Source organism: Lissotriton helveticus, chromosome 1_1, assembly GCF_964261635.1.
Source record: "Lissotriton helveticus chromosome 1_1, aLisHel1.1, whole genome shotgun sequence".
NCBI classification, from domain to species: Eukaryota; Metazoa; Chordata; class Amphibia; order Caudata; family Salamandridae; genus Lissotriton; species Lissotriton helveticus.
This window is the reverse complement of record NC_136057.1, coordinates 347,120,687-347,143,003: the sequence shown is the minus strand read 5'-3', so window position 1 is coordinate 347,143,003 and position 22,317 is coordinate 347,120,687. Positions and strand designations below refer to the sequence as shown.

Genomic DNA, 22,317 nt, shown 5'->3' with positions numbered 1-22,317 from the left:
AGACTGTGTAGTACAGTGATAATCACTTCTCACTGAACTATTTTATTAGCTCAATTAAGCTTCAAACATGAATCTCTAAAGGAGCCCACACACAGTCACTCCTTAGTACAAAGGGCACAAATAAAATATGCTGGCAGTGTGCTTCGTTTGTATGATTCCAAATCATTTACTGGTGGATAGCAGCCAAGCAAATATCTCTGGGATGTGCTGCAGTGAAGAGGATTGGGACTTCAGGTGGAACTGTGGGAAGGGCTCATGGCAATGAGGTTGCCACAATGCTCTTTTACAAAGGGTAGGTGGGGGAGGGGGGTTTAGGAGCAAGCGGCAGAGAGGTGCATTATAAATGCCTACAAAGGGTCTCTTCCCTTTTAGCTCCACTGAGGCAGTGCCAGCCACTTCTTAGTACATTACCTGTATACAAACCTGTATGTTTCCTTCTACGACTTTACACCTCCTGTAATAATGTGTTAGTTAAGTTGTGATGTCACAGTGCCTCCTATCAGAAGCACGAAACAGTATCACATAGGACGACAGGTAGAATTCCAATTGCCACAAACTTTTCAGATCTTACCTCGACCTTCCTTTTCCTGCAAGTTCACTCACAAGCGGATATATACTGCTATAATGTTTACTGCATGTCTGGGCTTCACTGCACAGGAGTAGAGCGAGCGGGGTGCTCAACATTTTAAACACTGAAACTGGGTTTCAATTTACATTAAACTGATATGTTAAAATAAATATTCTTCTGCAACATGTTTGACTTGCAGTATGAAGTTCGCGTTTAGTCTTCCTATTAGTAACTAGACGTTCTCTTGGAGGGAAAACCAGACATGGGGTCTCATTATGAGAATCCTGAGTCGAGCGCAAGCAGGAGTCTGCGTCTTATAGGATTATCAGTTGTGTGGGAGCATACTCTACTCTTTTCACTGCACAGCAAGTAAAACTTAGTGGAATGTGTGTGGGGAAAATTCCACACATTTTAAGTTTGGCAGTTTGATATGATTAAAAAATACTGGGTATTAGAACTCGGAATGGTAATGTACTAATGCACACAGTTAATACTGCACATTACTGGATCGGTATTTATCAGGTGTGGTATTACTGCACCCAATAATGGGCCAAGTAATACATACCAAAGTTTTGATAATCACAAAATTCTACAGTGATTAGCAATATCTTAGCATAGGTGAGTGGACACGGTTCTCCACATATTATGTTTTGACAAGGTGGGCTAGGGCCCTCGAGATATTAGAGAGATTTTTATTAGATGAAGTCATGAAAAAAGTGCTGCAGTGCAAATTGTAACACTGCAATAAACATAAGGAGCCCTATTCATGAAGGTAAATTCAGTAGTAAATGCTCATTAATGACCAAATGGAAAAAAAATGTACACCTACCAATAATTCACAAAGAGATTCCTGGCAAAGCGTAAGCCCATTTACCGCCGTGGAGGGTGGGAAAGTGGATCTTTTCTTTCGAAAATTGGGAACACCCAAACTCTTACAAATGTGGGCATTTCTAAACCCTGAACTATTCGCTTTCCACCTTAGAAAGGCTCAGATATTTACTACAATACAAGGGTGACATAAATACCTTTCCAGGGTGGAAAGAGAAATGGATAACCCCCAGATTTGCTGATGAGTAAGGGCTTTCTCCAAGGTGAGGAAATACTGCTCTCCTTCGCTCCCCCCAAAATCATATGCCTCTGAGCAGAGGAGTCCTATTCCTTCAGTGTGGAGCTCATCGCTATGGAGAAATCCAAACAGTGGAAATAGGATCTGGCCAGGAAAGTCCCAGTTACCTTTCCAACAGTACACCTGAAAACCTGTGCCTGGCTCAGCTCTCAAGAAGCACTCTTGAAAAAAGCTGTGACTAGAAAAAAGTAGGAAATATATGTTCAGGTGGAGGTGAAGATCTCAGTGCATATTTTTACTACTTTTTCATGAATCTGGGTTGTAGACTCAGTGATGGAATGTTTAACACATTTAGTCATTGCGTTACTGACAATGTTTTGGAGTAATCCAGGCTTGGGCTCTTGAACTCTGGCTGGTGTGGGGACACTACTCTGATGGATTGTTGCCATAAATAAACCACCTTTAATCCAAGTATCAGTTTCATCACTTCTGTGGCCCCGGGATATAATGAATAGTGGCCATCGCAATAGATACCACATCTCCTCCCAAAAATGGTAATTAATATTGCCACTGGAAACTAGAACTGCTTGGGAGCTCTGTATAATCTATGCAAATTTCCCTAATGAGGACAACATTGCTGATTGTCTTGTTGAGCGTTTGAGTCTTACTCCAGTTGTTCATCGGCTGTTATTTTACGTCCTGCTCTCGGCTTCTCCGGTTTGCTGAGGTATGGCATTTACCCTTGTGGCAGCTTTCTAAATCACCCTGTGAGTCAACACTTGAAAAGCAGCTTTCCACGCCCAATCTCTTGCTGTGAAGTACAAACTTCCCTTAGGCCAATTCTGGAGGGAAGATGCAGTCAGATCGATTAGTAGGGTCATTCCACACTTCTATAGATTACTAGGAGATTTTTCCCTTTTCAGAGAAACATTTAACTCCAGCAGATAGCTGTATTAGGGGCATAAGTTCTTCAAACAGCATAAAGAATCAATGCTGCAGGTCATGCTTTGCACCACCTCAAGTAGTAAAGTAACCAAAAGACAGCGTTAGGCTCGCATATTCTTTCCATGGTGACCGCTTTATGGAACCCTGTGTATGGAACAGCCTGGTGTGGTTTTCAGTGTTCGATTATATATGTCTGCCTCCTTCCAGAGTACTAACTTTCAACCCTGATTCATTGTGACACTTGTCCTGCTTCATATACACCTTATTTGCAGAAATATGCGTAAAAGGTAAATATGCCCCATCGTTCCTCTTCCTCTCTCCACGGTGTTCCCACAGTGTTAAGCCAAAGTAGGAATTCTGGTTTATCTCAGGTCCCTCTTCTGTGCAGTGTTATTGAAAATAATCTCTCTCCTGTAGAACAAACATAATCCAAGGCTGAGCACTTGGCTGTGCAGAACCTAGAAGCAAAGCCAAAGTCACTGGTCAAGCTTCTTTTGAACATTATGGGATCCATTATGATCACGGGCAGATCGCCACCGCCGGCCCGGCGGTGGCGATCTGCCCGCCAAACAACCCATTTTTACCTCCGCCATATTAGTATGGGGAGGGGCACTGCGGCGGACAGATAGACCGTCCGCCGCTTTTCCACCGATCGGATTGCCGGCCGGGCGAAAAGGCACAGGTAATGGTGGCGGTGCCTTGAAGGCACCGCCATCCATATTAGGATGCATACCTTTCCATGGCGGAGACTCCGCCATGGAAAGGTATGCAGGAAATCACTGTGGGCGCCCATTGAGGGCCTCCGGGGGTGTGGGTGACTGCACTCCCCCATCACTGCCATGCACATGGTGGCAGGCACCACACGTTGCCTGTCATGTTGTGCATGGCAATGCACAACATGGGCTTTAACCTTACGGCGGGTGCTGCTTAAAGCACCACCCGCCGCAATGTTAAAATCGAGGATGCGCCTACCAGTGTGACGGTCTCATCCTAATTTGCCTAGCGGGACCGCCGCAACTTCGGCGGTCGGTCCCGTGCTCGATTGCGGTCGCATCGTAATAGGCCCCTTTATTTTTTTCTGACCTCTTGGTATTTAAAATGAGTTGTGGATCTTTGCTCCTCTGCAAATAAGAAGAATTTAGTAATCAAGTCGACTTTTATGTATTTGATGATGCATTGAAGAGCACTGCCCCCAGCTCGCTTGCCTCCAATCTTGTTTCCCAACACAAACTCCCCACTCCTTGTCGCTTTCAGGAGCGATTGTTCATCTGGTTCACCATACTGTTTCACATCTGGAAGGTGCGTAACCTGTTTATGAACATCTCTTACAAAGTTTTTACAGTGGCACTGCAGCAACAGTTCGACTTGGAGTACGTAAACTTTGCATGCATAACTCAAAAACAGATGACTATTTCCTGCAAAAATGCAAAACTATGATGTTACTCCAATGCAAAGATTCCAAAGTGGTCAGTCAATTGTTCGAAAAATGGGGCATGGAGGAGGAATCTTGCACAGTCAATGACAACACTTAACCTGGCACTATCTTATACTTATTTTTATTGTGCTGGAAAATGTCATTAAACCCACGTAAAAGTGCATGTAATCAATTAGTCTGCAGATCTTGCTTTGCCCCATCTGGACACATTTGAAAGCACTTACGGTTAAGACATGAAGACTGAAAACTTGTCTGAAAACAGTACACATTTGTGGGTATCTGCTTAAAATGACACCGCAAATTCAAATGAGTTTGGCTAAATTTGAAGGTCTGTCCTGATCCATACATTTTAAAGAGTTTCTTATCCTTCAGCCACATATTCAAATGCATATGTTAGGAACGTAAAAATAGAAGCTCCCTGGACCTGTCATCCAATCAGGAAGTAGGATCGTATCATGGTCTTTTCCGTATTCTTAAAGTGCCTTCAAGCCTGGCAGGTGTCAACGCAATGTTGACTGACGACAGCCAGAGCGGCTTCATTCTCCACACGTTTGATTTAACGATAACAAAACTCCACCAGCCATGACCTTTTAGGGATTTTGCAAGAACAGGTGTTGTAGGCTTGTCTTTTGCTTCAATGCCAACAAACTTAAGTTAAGGTTGACAAGCCCTGATCTTGCTGAAACTTGCCCGCGACTGCATACTGGGTAGGCCGTCTAGCACACGATCCTGGTGAACTCCTTCTGGCTTTACCTCCAAGTTACTGGCTGCGCATGCAGTGGTGTTACGTACTACCAAGATATACAATACAAAAAACGGTGTCCACGCTCTCCCTCTTGTATTACTTCTCCCTATGCCTTTCCGAGGAGGGAAAAGTCAGAAATGCTCTGGAGCAGAACTTGAAAGATTACAAAGGCTATTTTTAGCTGAAATACTTTCCTTATAGAGCAGCGAATTTGGCAGCTGCAGAGCCATTTAGAAGTTTTGGAAGGTAAAATGTCCACACGGAGAGGACTGGCCGGGACCTGATCTGGACACCCTTGGGAAACTGCACTCTGGGACAAACAAGTGTGGAGATTAGACACTGGTGGAAGTTGATGCCAAGAGGGAGCTGAAAATCCAAGTCTCCATGTTTGGCTGCAGAACAGTTGGTGCATGGGGGCTGGTTCTCCTGGCACGGCACTTAACTGCAGCTTGCAAAGGCCACTACGTATGCCCCATGTCTTCTCAGGAGGAGTCAAAGCCAGTAACAAAGTGCTTCGGTGAGTCTATTGAGAGGTCAACCTCTTTGGAGGAGAGGGCTGGCTAGTCTCCATTTAGTTACAGAAATTATCATGAGCCTCTTGAAAGAGGTTATACCTGCAACAATTGCCACTGCATAGGCAATATCTCGGTACTTTTCCTTAAGATACGATTTTTAACAGATTGGGGGGGAGGAGAGGGGATCGTGGATGGCAAAATGTAAGGGGAGAAGGTATTCTCATGAAGGGATATTATGAGTAGGATCTGCAATAAAGTTGCAACATCGGAATGGGTGTACGGGAGTTAGTTTGTGCTCAATAGAGATCACCCCACAACCCTAGGACAGAACCTGGAATGAAATTTGCACCATCATGGACAATCTACAGTTAACATCCCAATAGTTCATAGATATGAAACAGCCCAACCAGTACTCGTCATTTGATATACAGGTATGTTATGCAGGGCTGAGCTATGGCTAGGCTGTTTATTCCATAGTAATGTTAATGTTAATTCATAGATAACCCTTGAGAGCCACACTAGTGCTGGTACGATAACACTCAGCAGTAGGTACTCGGCTGTGGTTCATGCAGGCTCCATGATAACTCTTATACTGTTTAGTCCACTTAAGCTCACACAAGACATTTCTGCCATGGGTATTGTCCATCATACAGTACTGTACCAGCCCATAAACCATCCATTACCAACTAAACAGGCATAGAATACCTCAGGAGGTCTGCTACATACTGCAGGCCAATTGGAGGACTCTAATATAATCTACCATTGCAGGTCTGAACAATCTACATGCAATGACTGCTTCTGTACATCTCACTATGTCAATAAGATATGGGACAACAGTAACCAAATCCATCCCAGTGCATCTCCCCACCATTTCCCTCCCCACGGCTGTGAACACAAACGATACCATGAAGGCGCCTGCAGTGCTGCTCAAAGCTACCAGCTTACTGAAAACCACTGAGTGTCTATCGTTCACACCTATTCATCCACCACACTGCTAAGCGATGTGTCCCATAACACGATAACCATACACATGGACAACATTGAAACACTTCCAAATTAGGATCAAAACAAACAACATCCCAAGCATGCTGCCCATGTAGGCTCGAGCAGTGCCACACATAACGGTTGCAAGTGCTATGTAAATGTTCAAACACAATACAGAAAAACCAAGGCAGCTGCATCCCCGTGACCAAGTTCTCTCCAATTCTTGGTCTTCAGCACCCAGTCGAGAGGGACCAAGGTTTCACAGCAGACCTGGGCTCTGGAGGTTACGCACGGCAGTTGCATCTTAACAGTGGCTACCACAATGTGTTCTAGCACAAAGACAAGAGTTGTCCTTTCCATAAATCACTATGAGGAAGAAAACTCTGCTGAAACTAGACTGGATGGATTTTTGTACCTTAGAGATCCAAAGATTCTAACTGGTGGTAGGCTACGGCCCAGCTGTCTGGCTTGGAAATGTAAGCTGGAGCTGGTCGCCAGTTCACTGAACACCTTTTCCATCACAGACATATAGTGGCACTGGCGCCGTGGTACTGCTGGAAAATAGACCCAAGTACTGACCATCTTCCCTTGGTCGTAATAAGCCTCCAGGCCGTCCTGAAACTCAGCTGACCTGCACAGTGGCTGAACCAGAACATGAGGAAGAGAGAGCCACCGACACACTGCTTAGAAGCCCGCTCTACTCCCAGCAGTGAATACATGGGAGAGACCACAAGTAGCTATAAGTCCGGTGAACACATTCTATCCTTGCATAGGTTTTTATTGTTATGTTCTTAGTTTGACCCTATTCGTGCAGCAGTTCAGCACCACGTTTACCTCAATGCTACACAAATCGAGAAGGACGTGCACGCCCCAATGCATACCTTTAAACTTGCACATTGTTGTCTGTGGATCACACAATGGTCTGCATCTTTTTATCTTCAATGTTGGCAACTCAAGTGAGAAGCTACTGAATCAGAGCCGCTAAGAACCAAAGATTACATATCCCCATTTAAGGAACAAATACCTCAGTGTCAATCCGAGAAATAGGGTTGTTTTCCGTACTCTCTTATTTCACTTTCCAAGACACTTCCCATTTCGAGGAAGTGCAGTGCAGGTTATGTGCTTTACTCCAACTCCAAGTGTGATTATCTTCAGGATATTTTCACTGTGTGCAACCAAAAGGCTCACAAATGGCAAAGATTTGTGAACCAGATACAAAGCTACCAGGTTTGGCATGAAGAGTGAAATCCTCCTTTATACATTACAATTTTTGCAACAAGGGAACAATCGCAAACACTACATTTTAAGCATACTTGGAGCATTCTATGCTCATTGAAAGTGCATTCATATTGTTTTGCGTTCTCTTTTTCATTAAACATAGGCTCTCCCTAAACTACTTCCCTTGAGCTAGGCCTGGACTATTTGTGCATGTGTACCCAGAGACCCCAGGAAACCTCAGATGCCAACTTTTTGTCGCACACCGAGTACCCAATGTCCTGGTTAGTGGGGAACACAACTAGCACTCACCTTTGATAGTGCTTGTTTGCTCCTGCAAGGATTAGGAAAAAGCCGGACAAGGGCCATCCAGTGGCCACAAAGGAGTTAATAAAAATCTTTAAGGGGTCACATAAAATACACTGATGGGGATTGGGTAAATTTTTGCCACTGACCTAGAATGCCTCTAGTCTCCCAAGGGGAAGGAAGAGTTCAGTGACTTTACAAAGACAATATAGCCTTTCGAAGACAAATGCATTTTGTAGAAAGTGAGATGGTAATTCTATTGCTGCAATCCTGTTTGCGCTCATATGCACAATCGCTGCCCACACTCACTGTCCAGTGTTATGATGGCTTAAGACTGATTCCCAAACGTTTTCGACTCTCAGCTCCCTTGACTGCGGCTCGCTACTGTTACTTTTTTTGGAGGATGGGGAGCTTGGGGGGTAATGTAAGCCCGGCCTCGTGAGTAGTTGCATTTTTCTCTCTGAAAATATTTGGGATGAAGCGGATGAAGGTATTATAATCATATGCCAGGTGTTTCGTATTACTAAGGTTGCACAATAATATATTCCTAGTTACACTTCTTTACCCATGCCTTTTTTTTTAGAGCACCCGCTCAAACTTTTTTTTATCCCACTCAAAAAACTAGATAGCCGCCCTATGCATGTAGGCCCCATTGCCAAATTGTTTCTGCACTTGAAGAATATTTGCATGCACTTCCATTTCTACTCATGTCACAAGTGCCAACACACCTGTCTCAGCAGGGTGAATTACGAATTTTTTAAACCACATACTGCTTTATTTGACCTTTTTCGTCCCTAAAATTGCCTCCAATTCAATGCAAGCCAAATAAATACCTCTATTTTTTAAAAACTTCTTTCTTGCTTCCAAATGTTGCAGTATATGATGTCTTACTTCCCTGTGCTCGTGGAGCGAGCAGGCTAGTCTGGAAATGTGTGTACTGAAAGAAATGTGTTCTGGAAGTACCCATGGTTCAACTACACATGTCAATACTTGGGTGATAATTAACCTACACGTTAGCGTGAATTTTATTAGTTATTTTAACTGTGATTTATTATCATGTTTCAGATGGCCACCTGCACTGTAATTGGTGCCGCTCACTGAGTGCTGTTGCTGTGGACACTAAATTGCACTGTCGCCCTGCCGCCCTGGTGGAAACCCTGCCTCCCCTTGAAGTGCTTTGCTGGTGTGAGCGTGTTCTGCACTCGGCGGAACTGCCATCGCTCCCAGCTGGAAGCCCCTGTGGGTCGAGGTCTGCAAGAGGCTTGAGAAGGGAACCGACCGGGGGACTGCGAGGCCCAGCATTCCTCAGTCAGCGCAGCTGGTGCCTCTTCCCCCGGCGGTCACGCCCTCCGCTTTCACGTACATTACTGACGCAATCTCCACCACGACGCGGGACGGAGCTCGGGGCGAAGACCGGGCTAAGAGCGGGCCGTTTGAGGCCGTTCGAGTACGGCAGAGTCCGGGCCGGGCCATACCCCTTGGCCCCATTCTTGTTATTGTCACCGTAAACTCACCTGCTAGCTGTGCTTGCCGAAGATAAGGTGCCATGTCCACACGTGAGTACAGAAGCAGGGCAGCCAAAGGGAACTTGAAAGATGGAACACTCGATGACTTTATCACCAGGACTAACACCGCCATAGATATGGAGATCAGTAAAATGCAGCATAGGGTCTCCATTGAACTCGATGCGGCTAGAAGGATATCCCAGGAGTTGGGCACGGCCAAAAAATCCTCTTTAGGTCATTATGCCCTTGCCAAAACACCGGATCGCCCAAAGGGCCTAGCTCCTATCATAACGCAGGCAGTTATCCACCATCCATCAGTCGTACCCCTTCCTCCCCCAGTATTGGAGGAGGGGTCCCCACGTGCATCCCCCCCCATCCTTAGTTCACCATTGAGTGGGGGGGCAGGGGTCGAGGGGGCCCCCTTGGAGACGCCACAGACTGTTAAGCGTAAGGTTATGAGTGGGAGGATTTCCCCTACTCCCCCAAAGGGTTCCATTCATAAACGAAAGCGTAAGAACACCACTGCCTATTCTAGGAAAAAGGCTAAGGTTGCAAAGGCTCAGCTACCCTCCCAAGTACTAGCTCAGCCACATCACTCATTCTTCCCCATGGCAAATAGTCGCCCCTCTGCAATAGATCCTAGTCCAGCTAAATCGGTGGGGGAAAATGAGCATCTTGTAATAGAAGGTGAGGATGCTGGGGTACCACTTTGCACGATTGAAGGAAAAGACGTGGAATTTCTAACAATTGTGTGGGAAACATTAAAAAAACTCTTAATCCCCCTAGAAGTTAGACTCTCTCGAATAGAAACCCAGCTACTCGAGACAGAAAAAAGTATTTTAAATCTAGCCACCCTCTCCATACCTCCCAACAAACCAACTAGTCCACCTGGTGCAACTCTCATTCCACCAGTACCTGCTGCTATTTCATCAGTAGCTCCGGTGGTCAAACCCATTCCGAAACCTCGCCATAAGGTTACCACAAACACCTTTCCCAACAGAGTAGCGGAAAGTGCGAATGAGTTGCCGGCTCTGTCTGCACCAGCTCCGAAAGTAATGGCAATCCTGGGGGTTAAAGATCGTAACAATTATTATTCTACCCCATATAGACAAAATTCTTTTAAAAACCACTATAGGGGTTATGTTGATCTTCCCCCAGACGTAAGACCGTATGTAGTTGTGCTTACGGGGGTCCCAGAAATTTCTCACCAACAGCAGGAGGACTTTGGGTCATTGAATAACAAGGTAATTCACTGGCTCAATGTAAACAGGCCATTACCCAATCACCTGAGAAGCAAAATTCTCATGGTGCGACGGGTCCCTTGGATAGGCACCTCGCACAAGTCTATCACAGGTGATTGTGTTATCGTCTCCTTTGAAGACCCCAATACTGCACACTTTATTCATTCATGGAGCAATCATGGAGCAACTTCGCCCATAGCAACTAGACCATTAACTTACTTTTATCCCCCGTCCTTTTACTCCAATACGGGGGGAACTGGAATAGGATTCCGGTGAGAAACTGCACATGGGTGGGCTACCTAATTTCAGGCAAGATACATACGGGGGGTGGAAGGGAGTACCAACCTATAACAGATTTGGATGTCTGGAGGATGTGGATTGACTTTTCCACAGGGTTACCAATACACCGTCCTTGGCAGACTCACACTGTCCTTTGTCTTACCCATCACTGTGCGCTGCTTCACCACTCTCACACATGGTCACTGATACATCGTCCATGGCAGATTTACACTGTTTCCTGCCTTACTCCCCACCTCGTCCTATCTTACCGCCATCACAATATCTCAGTAGAGACTGTAATCAAATCCCGGGTGAGATTAGGTACACAGAGGGGGACGATGTTGAACATTGGGTGGGGGGCATACTCATTGAGCCCACAAAAGATTATATTACCAACTCAGGTCTAGCTGCCCAAAATAACATGGATAACCCCCTCCCTGAGGCGCCGTATGTAACACGTTCACTGGCAATCGAGGGTCTGTCCTGTCCCAAGTACACCCAGTGCAGGACAAGCAGGAGTTCCCTGGGATCTAATACTATTGATAAGGCGGGGGCTTCCGGTGTAGTTTCAATACTGTCCTGGAATGTTGCAGGGTTGGCCAACAAACTAGATTCCCCAGAGTGGGCGAAATTTATTGAGGAATATGACATATGTCTGTTCCAAGAAACGTGGGCTATAGAACAACAGTCCCGCACAGGGTACGCTTCCTTTGCGATCGCGGCAAAATGGGGTGGGAAGGGCCGACCGTCTGGTGGCTTGCTGATTTGGGTAGCTTCCCACTTAGGATGTAGGGAGAGAAATCTCGAAACTAACTCACCAGACCTTCAGTGTGTTGTCCTGGAGTGGGCATCTGGTGCGAGTGTAGCTTTAATAAATCTATACTCTGGACCGGTTGGGTCAACAGGCACTTCAGGGACAATTGAAGAGTTGGCTTTGGTCCTCGATTCTGCTACCCTCTGTCCATTACTTATAGTTGGCGGGGACTTTAACATTCAGTACGAGCCACTCCCGGATTATTTGGAAGGGGTAATTAGCGAAGAGGACGATCTGTGGGAGATACCCATTTTGCTGGGCCCACCAGTAAAATCATGGTCACCCCTAGCCACCCAAATAACATCTCTTACTCTATCCCATTCATTGAGGGCTTGCAATGGGCGGCTTAAAGGAGATATCCCACCCCACCCCACTTTTAATAGACCAGGGCACGAGTCACGGATAGATTACATCCTGGTCACAACGAACGATTGGGCCAAAGTGAGGGACTTTACGATAGTCACAAGGACTGATAGTGACCATAACGCATTGTCACTGAGGTTCGCTGTCCAAGGAACGCTTATGGGTATCACAGATGAAAATTTAGCATTCCCTGTTGGTCTAGTTGCTACCAGCAATAGACGTAGGATTAGATGGCCAAGACTAGTGGAGAACCCCAAAAATATCCAGAGGCTATATGCGGCTGTTGTCCCTGTCCTTGAAAAAGTTGGGGATCTCATCCCTCAGTTACTCTTCCCTGATAATCTCTCCGTGCTCGGGGATACTCACTCTGAGCTTTGTTCTAACCTGGCGGAGGTACTGAACCCTGTGGCCAGGACGAAAAAGGCCAAGGGGAGAAGAGCCACGTGGTTCAGTGCTCCCTGCAGGAGAGCAAAGGTCGACCTACTGGAGTCTCTCAAAACCCGGGAGACCCCTAGCAAGATTAGGGAAAAGCGGCTGGCCTATAAGTCTACCCTCCGCAATGCCAAAATAGAATGGGACCATGACAACTGGTCTGAAATGTCGGCTGCCCTTGCACTTCGAGATGCCCAGAAATTTTGGCATATCGTTAGGCACGGCTCAGCTGAACCTATAGCGGCAGTAGACGCAAATATTGCTTCTGCTGTGTGGGAGGATCACTTTAAAACCTTGTACAGCGCGCCCCATCTAGATCAATTGGGGAACCTTCCTGAACCAGTAATGGCCGAACCCCCTGAAAGCACATCTCCGATGGATGGGTTTACTTTGGAAGAAATTATTGTGGCAATCTTGGGCCTTGCTGTTGGAAAGGCGCCAGGCCTGGACAAGCTCCTGGGCGACCTCTACAGGCACGAAATTAAGATCTGGGCCCCATATTTGAGGGTGCTGTTCAATGCAATTTTGAACGGCATGGCGGTCCCCCCAACTTGGCTGGGGGCTGAGATAGTCCCTATATTTAAGAGGGGCTCGCCTCTGCTCCCAGCCAATTACAGGCCAATAAGCTTGATAGACGTCTCCCAGAAGCTCTTCACCAGGTTACTTCTGGATCGTTTGTCGGAATGGATGTTGGAATATGATATTCTGAGTCCGTTCCAGGCAGGGTTCAGAAGGAAGGTCTCCACCACAGACCAGGTCTTCCGGCTCGCCCTCATCTTTTGGAAAACGGTACAGTTGGAGGGTGGCAGCCTCTACACTGTATTCGTGGACCTGAGGGCGGCATTCGACCTGGTTCCCCGTGGAAAGCTCTGGGAGGTGCTGGCTAAATTGGGGGTCCCTAAGGGCTTGTTGGAGATGATTATTCGTCTCCATACTGCCAACTTTGCTCAGGTGAGGTGTGGCAAGGAGGGGGCACTGTCGAACTGGTTCCCCGTTGACAGGGGGGTAAGGCAGGGTTGCGTGCTCGCACCGACCCTGTTTTGCCTCTACGTCAACGGGGTAATCTCCCACCTGAATGGGGTTGTCAATTCTGACGCTCCCAAGTTGGCAGGCAGCAGGGTGCCGGCGATTATGTTCGCTGACGACACCCTGCTGCTTTCAAAGTCCCCAATGGGGATCCAGCGTGTTTTAAACGGCTTTGTGGAGTTCTGTGGGGAACACGGTTTAGAAATCAACACCTTAAAGACCAAATATATGGTTTTTAACCCCCCACCTAAACTACGATCTAGCCCCAGCATCGGGCAAAGTAGACTTGAAAGGGTGCGAACCTTTGAGTATCTTGGAGTTATGTTAAATGAAAATATGTCCTGGAGTACACACCAAGAGAAAGCACTACTTAAATTGGTCCAGTACTCGGGAGGGGTCATGAAGCTTATGGGAAATAACAGGTCATCAATCAAACCCGTTGGCCCACCCCTTCAGATTTATAGGGCACAGGCAAGGGGGGCTGCCATGTATGGCTGTGAGCTATGGGGTCATGTAGCTTCTCCAGACCTGGTTAGAGAGGAGAACAAGTTCATTAGGCGGGTGGTAGCACTCCCGCCCAGCACGCCCCTTGTTCCGCTAAGGTTAGATCTGGGGCTGCGACCCCTTGGTGAAGAACTGGCACTGCGCCCCTTGGTCTATTGGCGTAGGTTGTGGGCAGTCCCAGAACTGATTAGCTATAGGCAGGGGCTTCAGGAGGTCCTTGCCATGCCGAATGCAGGGAAAATTAAATGGCTTAAATATATTAAAACTGAGTTGGAGGGTCTAGGCCTATCGACACTCTGGTCTGATCCTTCATCCGCTTGTCCTTTAATACCCAAAAAGAGACTGGCAAAGGTTTACTACGACAGTAAAATAGAGGCACTCTGTCGCCGGCAAAACCTTGGGACACTGACAGAGTCATTTTTACGCATCAAGGATATTTACAGCTTCGAACCAGCCCTGGACAAATTATATCCTGCCTTACTTAGGAAACTATTTGCAATGGAGGCATGGGTCCCTTCCACTTCGAGTTCTAACTAGTAAGTGGAGCGAATCAGCAGTCAGCTTATGCCCGGCTTGCAGAGTGGCTAATGAATCTGAGCTCCACATTATTTTTTTCTGTCCGGCCTACAAAGCGATCCGCAAGAAATCGATCGTCCCTATATGTAGGAATCTGGGGTTTGCAGAGTGTCTGGCCGCGTTTAGAGTCCTGAAAACAGACTTGTCGGATCACATTGTCTTTGCAGTGGCTAAATTTCTAGGTGCAATGTGGTTTCTGAGAAGTCAGTGCCTCAAAGCTGGTCATTGATTTTTACGCAGTAAAATGTGATACCCTGTATTATTGAAAATTCCTATGGTCTTTGAAGTATCTTGAAATCTTTTAATCTTTTATTGTTTTTATAAATATGAAATGGATAACCATGTTTAAATGAATTGTGTTTTAAATATAATTGTACATGTATTTTTTATGTATCTTTTATGGTACTAAATGTACCGAAATAAAGATTTTTGACAATGACAATACCTAATAACACTTAGGGTCCGATTCCAATATCGGACGGACTGGAGTCCGTCTGACATCGGTCAGGAACTGGAACCGAATGACCTCTTGTCATCGGTTCCAGACCTGCAAGTAGCGGTCGCAATCCTATACCTAAAAATGGGAGCATGCATTCCGAACGGAATGCATGCTCGCATCCCTGCCCCCCGCGTGCAAAGGTCAACATTGGAGCACCATCGGTAACCCCCTCCCCCCAAAACAGAAAGGCATTGGGACACTGCTATTGTGCGCCCTTGGCTGGAAAGAGCCGCATGGAGAGTACTGAAGGGTTTCCGGATGGCTGACAGCCTCTCCGAGCCTGTCGGAAGCCATCCGGATAAACGAGTCAGATTCCTTTCCAACCACGCCCATCGGAGTGGCTCGGTTGGAAAGGAATCCGAACGGGCAGTTCTGATGCCATTAGGAAGGCTCCGACCAAGAGTCGGAGCCATTTCTAACAGCATCGGAATATGCCCCTAAGTGTGTTTGAGAGATAGGACAACTTTACTTTCCTGAGAACTTGCATTGGTGTAAGATGCATTTGGAAAACAACTTAATCTATCAATGAATCCAACAAAATAAAATCGGTTTCTTCCACTTACTTTGGGAGTGTTGGAACATGAGGATCCAGTTAAATATGGAGGTCATCTCCCTCGGCATGCCATCAATTAAGCACTAGGTTTCCAGCTTTAGGCTCGTCACTTACAAATCATCGACATCATGCGTTTAAAGTCTAATTAGTTTAACTGAAGCAAACGAACCCTTCAACATAAAATGTATTTAAGTGCTTGGTGTGCATCTCCCCAGGCTAGTTTTGACAGCTCCCCAGGGAGCCACGGTGCACAGTTTGGGAACCTCTGGCCTAAGACAACAAGGAGAAGCTTTACCTTCTTCGTGGTTCTGGTGTACCAAGACATCCGACTGCATCGCATGGAGCGAGTTTCCAGGGTGGAAGTACGGGGTGAACAGCATGCGTGACTTCCTCTGCTTCAGGATGTACTGCAGCAGTTCATATAGAACATCCCCTGGTAAGAGAAATGACAATGGCAGACATTCAAAGCATGTAGCGGGACTGTGACCGGCCTGGGATGGCCAATTCTCCACCTTTTGCACAGCGAGATGGAGTGCATCAACGCAAGTATTATAGATCGATGTGTGCTTTGACGCCACAGACCGAATATTTGTACCTTTCTACAAAGGGATCATTCTTAGTATCGTGATAATCAAACCTAAAACAAATAGATGCTATTCACCAATGATTGGCTTCTTATGAAATTAATGAGAGGTCTCCACGTCAACCTAGCTAGAAGTGACTTATGCAAAGTGGCTGCAAGGTGACACACAAACTCCATAAATCAATGAGATGGTGGATTGTAATTAATCAATCAATCAAGGCATTTATAGAGCGCTATGCTCACCCGTTAGGGTCTCAATGACAGCTGTGCTGTATAGTGACAGTCGGGGTCATCAATCAATTGCTTATTGTTTGGGCCTTGTGGGTTACACATAGATTTAAGCACATTTGTGTTAATGTGTCTCTTTTCATGCACTTTAGTTGCACCTGATACACAGTCCAACACATTTGATCACTATACGTTTCAAAAGATGCCATGAAATTAAAAATGCTTTTACAATTTCCCATATGAAGTAGTTCTACTAGCAGTTCTGTCTAGAAACATCTGCATCCATGCATCAGTTCTTGGGTTTCCGTCTTTGCACTGTTGCACTCATGCCCCAGCCCTTGATAAATGGTTGGGACAGTTAGTTTTATATAGAGCGAACTCGACCCGAACACACCAGGTGTCAGAGCGCTTTACATGAGCACCTGTTTCATTACAGACAAACACAATCATTTTTGTTAGGAACTGGGAGATTAAGTGATTTGCCCAGAATCACGGGGTGCTCAGCGTCGTTGCCGAGACCCATTTTGCTGTCCCCTTACTCGGACTGCTGGCCCTCCACAACAGGGTTAATTTTAAGGGCACAGTAACAAACCTTAATGAAGCTCACGGTCTTACGTCATTTGCTGTGATATCATCACTGAAACTAAAGTTAAATAATGTTGACGTTTGAGAGTTATGCTCTGTACAGTGCAATTCTAACCAGTTGCTTACAGACGTACATTTTTTTTATTCTTTATTGATGAACACATTACACATATAGTTATTGTGCGATCATAATCATTAAGGAGTATGCCCGTGCCACGACTTTCGACCACCAACCGCACACGTTTGTACGGATACCCACAGAACCATATTCACTCAAGCTGCATGAGGCCCTGGTCATGCTCCACCTTTGGGGGTTCACAGAGTCCCCCCTGAAACCGTTTCATCTCTCCCATATCTACGACCACTTTTTGGGACAATCTCTAGATCCCTAGATTCGTAAATTGTTGGTTTCATCAACATGCACCAGTCCATGCCCCTCTGCCACTCTACAATTGTTGGTGCCTCCTGAACTACCCACCTTTTGGCAACGTTCGGTTTGGCAATCATAGTTCCCAACATCACCCAAAGTTTCCCTTTGCCATATCGATTCGTGGGACCCCATATATTCAACAGGCACAACTTTATATTGGGCTCAATGTTAACTGCCGTCACTTCTTCCATACACTTTATCAACTCTGACCAGTAGTTCTGGACATGTATGCATTCTCAAATGACATGTATGAAGGTAGCTTCCTGTCCACACTGCCTCCAACACCCGAGTTGGTGTTGTAACCCATCCTCACCAGTGCAGGGCCAGTAAGGGAAGTTCTGTTTATTATTTTTAACCATACCCGTCTGAGTCTGGAGGTCCCACTACATCATGCTCCCACCGAGCCCGGAGCTGTACAAGGAAGTCGGTTATATTGTTAATTAGTTTCTTATACATCATGGAGATGGATTTCTTTGGCATGTACTCATACAGGACTCTGTCCTCCAGTAGAGAGGACTCCCGAAGAGATTCCCCCCCTGGAAACCACCGCTCGCAAAGCATGCTGTATCTGTAGGTACCGGAAGTGTTCGGTACTTGCCATTTTATACTCAATGTGAAGCTGTGTAAAGGAGACTGCGTCACCGGCCCTCAATAAATCACCAACTTTGGAGATGCCAATTACGTCCCAACAGTCAAAACGCTACGTTTTCCGCAGGTTTCCTAACTTGTCCGCGTCCCAAAGTGGGGTGGCCCTTGTGATTCGTCCCTCCCAGCCTAGACTTTTAGTAGCTGTCCCCCATACATGGACGTCCGCGTCCCAAAGTGGGGTGGCCCGTGTGATTCGTCCCTCCCAGCCTAGGCTTTTAGTAGCTGTCCCCCATACATGGACGTCCGCGTCCCAAAGTGGGGTGGCCCGTGTGATTCGTCCCTCCCAGCCTAGGCTTTTAGTAGCTGTCCCCCGTACAGCATGTACGGTGGGGCCTGTCAGTCGCAGTTTAGCGGGTATGGTGATTAGTACTCTTGTGAAATCCCCACCAAGGAGCAGCCACCTATCCATCTGGTATCCTGGGTCCCCTTGGGGTCTATAAATGTATTGGTTGATGGCAGCTAGCTGCGCTACAGATGTACATTTTAATAAAATCATAAATGTGTCAGTCATTAAAAAAAACGAAATAATACAAAGTGCTAGTGAATTTTCACAGACTGGCCAATCCATTACAATTAATGCTTCTTGGCAGGTTAAAGGACATTTTAATGTGACCTATGATGGAAGGATGCTAAAAACTAGAATTTTTGAGAATCCAACAGTAACTTTATTTTATTTGAGGCGTTTTCAGTAGTGCTATAGTGCTGCGCCGCATGGTCAAATTTTTGTCATTTCTGAACTATAGCTCAGTCAAACATGAGGACCCCATTTAATTGACATGTTTTGAAATAGTAAAATATTAGTCTGTTTTTTAAGGGGCATAGTGCATTTTCTATGTTCCTTACTGTATATTGAAGTACCTTTCCTCTTAATATAATCTAGGATACAAATATTTAGAAGGACAACTCTGAAAATCAACCCCACCATATGTAAATTTAGCTCACGTGGATATCATATAGTACGGCCTTCCGTGGACAAGTGTACTAATGAACCGAGAGAATGTGGCACCACCTGGTAAATACATTATGACATTGTTTGATCCCACACAAATAAAGACGGACTATACTACCTCGTGTGGGTTTTAAAGGTAGAGAAAGTATAGTTAAGGTGGGCCTTGGTGAGCCTCTGCTGGAACAATGCCAACTGATATTAAATAATTGCCAATTTAACAAATCATTACATTTTAAATTCATCGATCAGGAATCAAAAAGCATCCATTGGGGCCTCGGTGAAGATCCCTATAACTTAAAAAAAAGAGTTTAATCCAAAGGTACTTGAGGCTTGTGATTCAAGAGTGGACTGCAATAAAACGAGAATTTGTGGCCACGGAAGACGAGCTTACCCAGTCGATGGTCTTAAACTTAAAGTATGAAGAGCATTTTCGAACATCAAGGCAGTCAAGTAGCCTTGTTGGGGATTTTTAGTAAATGTTATAAAAGATGGCAATTCTGAATTTTTCATGCCCTATATCTTTGTGCTGTCCTGTACCTACGGTTTCTGTGCCTCTGCTGACCTTATAAAATAAGTCCCCCTTTAAGAAACTGTTGGTATTTTTACTGTTGTTTAGAGTCTGATGGTCCAGACTTTTCCTGTTGCTATGTAAGTATTAAACCACAAACTAGAGATGGATGTAAATGCTTGAATTAACCCGAAGCACTGGTAATTAACTCTGGGTACATTTGCAAATTAAGCAATGATGGAATGAAAATTTCATTCCATCATTGCTTAATTTGCCTGATATGTCACTGTTCCTTTGTTCCTAAGGATTTATTTTTTTATTGCATTTTTACAAGAGTCGTCACCACATTATGAACAATCAAATGCTTATGGATCAAAAACACGAGCAATAATGATCGCAGTGGCAACATGCAATTAATACATAACACAGTAACAGTGCAGGAGGATATAACAGATAAATATACATTTGTCATGAGTGGCTGGTTAGTATCGCACTAATTATGGCTGAAACATTAGCATTGAGACATATGATAGACATAAGACGGCTAGGGACAGTGACAGATCAGTCAGTCATTTCAGGGTGTAGCAATAGATAGGAGCGAAGTGGCTGCCAAATATTCTTGGTTTGGGAGGAGAGAGGAAAAAGTGTGGCCTATACATCACTAGTAGTGTCGCAGTACATAAGATCTCTCAGCCAGGCTTTGATCGTGGGAGTAGTCGAACACCCCCAGTGCACAGAAATCTGTCTCTTAGCTAATACAGCGATAGCCACAAAACGGCGAGACCCAGTCCTTAATGGTTTTGTATAGCCCAATAGTGCAAGCAACGGGGAGGGGGTCAGGTCCACTTCAATCATTAATGCAAGATGTTGAAAGATTGCCTCCCAGAACGCTAGAACCGTGGGCTGGTCCATGCTAAATGTATAAAGTCAGCATTGTCGAACCTGTGAGTGTTCAGGTTTCAGGTATTGTAGGCGCACATCCGGATGATACCAGTAGTACGTGTAATGGAGCTGCGCCACGAGATAATATAGGTAAAAATCTGGCACCCCAAACCTGCCATGTACAAAGGGCATGGTGAGCGTTTGCCAACTAATGCGAGCCTATTTGCCTGCCCACATCAGCTTAAAGAGACTACGGAGTGTTTTGAAAATTTTAGATGTGAATGAGATAGGACTATTCAGAAAAGGATACAGAAAACAAGGGAGTACCACCATTTTAATGACAACCCTGCCGGCCACAGATAATGGAAGTGCAATCCACCTCTCCACTTGAGAGGACAGGCAGTCTATCGCAGGACCGTAATTGAGACAAATGCCTTCTGTCGCTGTGTGATGCAATAGAATACCGAGATACCGGGTTGGGGGGATCGTCGCACCAGCACAGCGGGAATTCCAATGTGAAGGGCAGCGTGGCATCTGTTAGGGAAAGTATTTCGGATTTGGCCCAGTTAATAACCAGGCCAGAGAAGACTCCAAAACGCACCACCTCTCGAAGGAGCGGAAGTATGTTGATCCGGGCTCACGGACAAATTGCAGGACATCCTTCGCATAAAGGGAAGCCAAAAGAGGGCCCCGGTGAAATTGAAGGCCCCGTTGAAGAAGCCGCTCCTGGAGATGCCACACTAGTGGGTCCATAGCAATTATGAATAATAAGGGTGAGAGGGGGCAGCCCTGTCTAGTGCCCCTCGACAGTGGGAATTGGCCCATGAGCTCACCATTCACCCAAAGTCGGGCCACTGGGTCAGCGTAAAGAAGGCGGTTAGGGCCACAGAATTCACGAGGAAAGCCCAGTTTATTGAGCATCGCGTGTAAAAAGGACCACTCCAGAGAGTCGAAAGCTTTTTCAGAGCCTAATAGGATTGCCGCTGTCTGAAGCGCTGGGTTCATTTGGTTCAGTACAGCAAATATGGTGCGTCAACCGTTTCGGAACAAAACCAGTTTGGGGCAGGGAAATGATTTGATCAATCAAGAGAGAGATACGTGTCACAAGGACCTTAGCAAGAATTTTATAGTCCGGATTAAGAAGAAACAGGGGTCTGTAGGAGGCGCATCTGTCGGGTGGTTTGCCTGGCTTGAGGAGTAGAGATATAATAGCCTCACATAGTGGGAGGCAGCCCCCCCGATTTGAGTGCCTCTGCGTAAAGCTCAAGGAGATGAGGGATGAGTAAGTCTTTGTATGTCTTATAAAAAATACCTGTTAGACCATCCGTGCCAGGCGCGCAGGATCCATTGAGATCGTTGTATCTTGCGATACCTCATCAGTTCCCACAGGGGAGGCTAAGAATTGGTGCTGTCCTTCTTCAATCCAGACCATTGCCACCTCCGCCAGATACTCAGAAAGAGAAGTCCCCTCCAGCGGGGCATGAGTGGTATATAGACGTGAGCAGAAGTCTGCATTATGAGCGACGTATGTGCTATCCTCCAATTGTAGCTGGGTGATATAAGAGGTCTGGTGTCGGGGGTTAAGCAGTTTGGCCAAAGTTCGCCCCGGGCGCTCCCCCTTCCTGTATCCTTGGGCCCGCGCATATTTCCCCAAATAGGATGTCTCGCAGGCTCTTGGAACTCCTTGAGAAGTTTCGCTCTCCGGTGCAGGGAAGAGGGAGGGTCGCCCACTAAGGCACCCGCATCCAGGTCCCTTAATGCCTTTTCCGTTGTGTCTAGATCGTGCTGAATGGTGCGCAGCACCCTGTTCTGCTTAGCCAGGCAGACACCCAGAATATAAACCTAAAAGGCCTCCCAAAGCGTAGCAGAGCGAGGCACTGAGCCGGTATTAGGGCAAATATTCAGCTACAGCCTCCGCAACCTCACTTTTAAA

The 22,317-nt window shown here is 46.0% G+C and overlaps 1 protein-coding gene and 1 long non-coding RNA gene across 8 annotated transcripts in view; one reads left to right on the top strand and one right to left on the bottom strand.

Moving 5' to 3' along the window:
* LOC144807864 (uncharacterized) overlaps positions 1–22,317 on the top strand; it is a 544,498-nt gene that overhangs the window by 311,183 nt on the left and 210,998 nt on the right. The window lies entirely within an intron of this gene.
* Positions 1–22,317, bottom strand: part of ETV6 (ETS variant transcription factor 6) — a 299,142-nt gene that overhangs the window by 92,340 nt on the left and 184,485 nt on the right. For both annotated transcript variants that reach the window (XM_078673411.1, XM_078673418.1), the window contains exon 4: positions 15,867–16,004. In XM_078673411.1, coding sequence (XP_078529537.1) covers positions 15,867–16,004 — 138 coding nt within the window. The remainder of the gene's footprint in view (positions 1–15,866; positions 16,005–22,317) is intronic.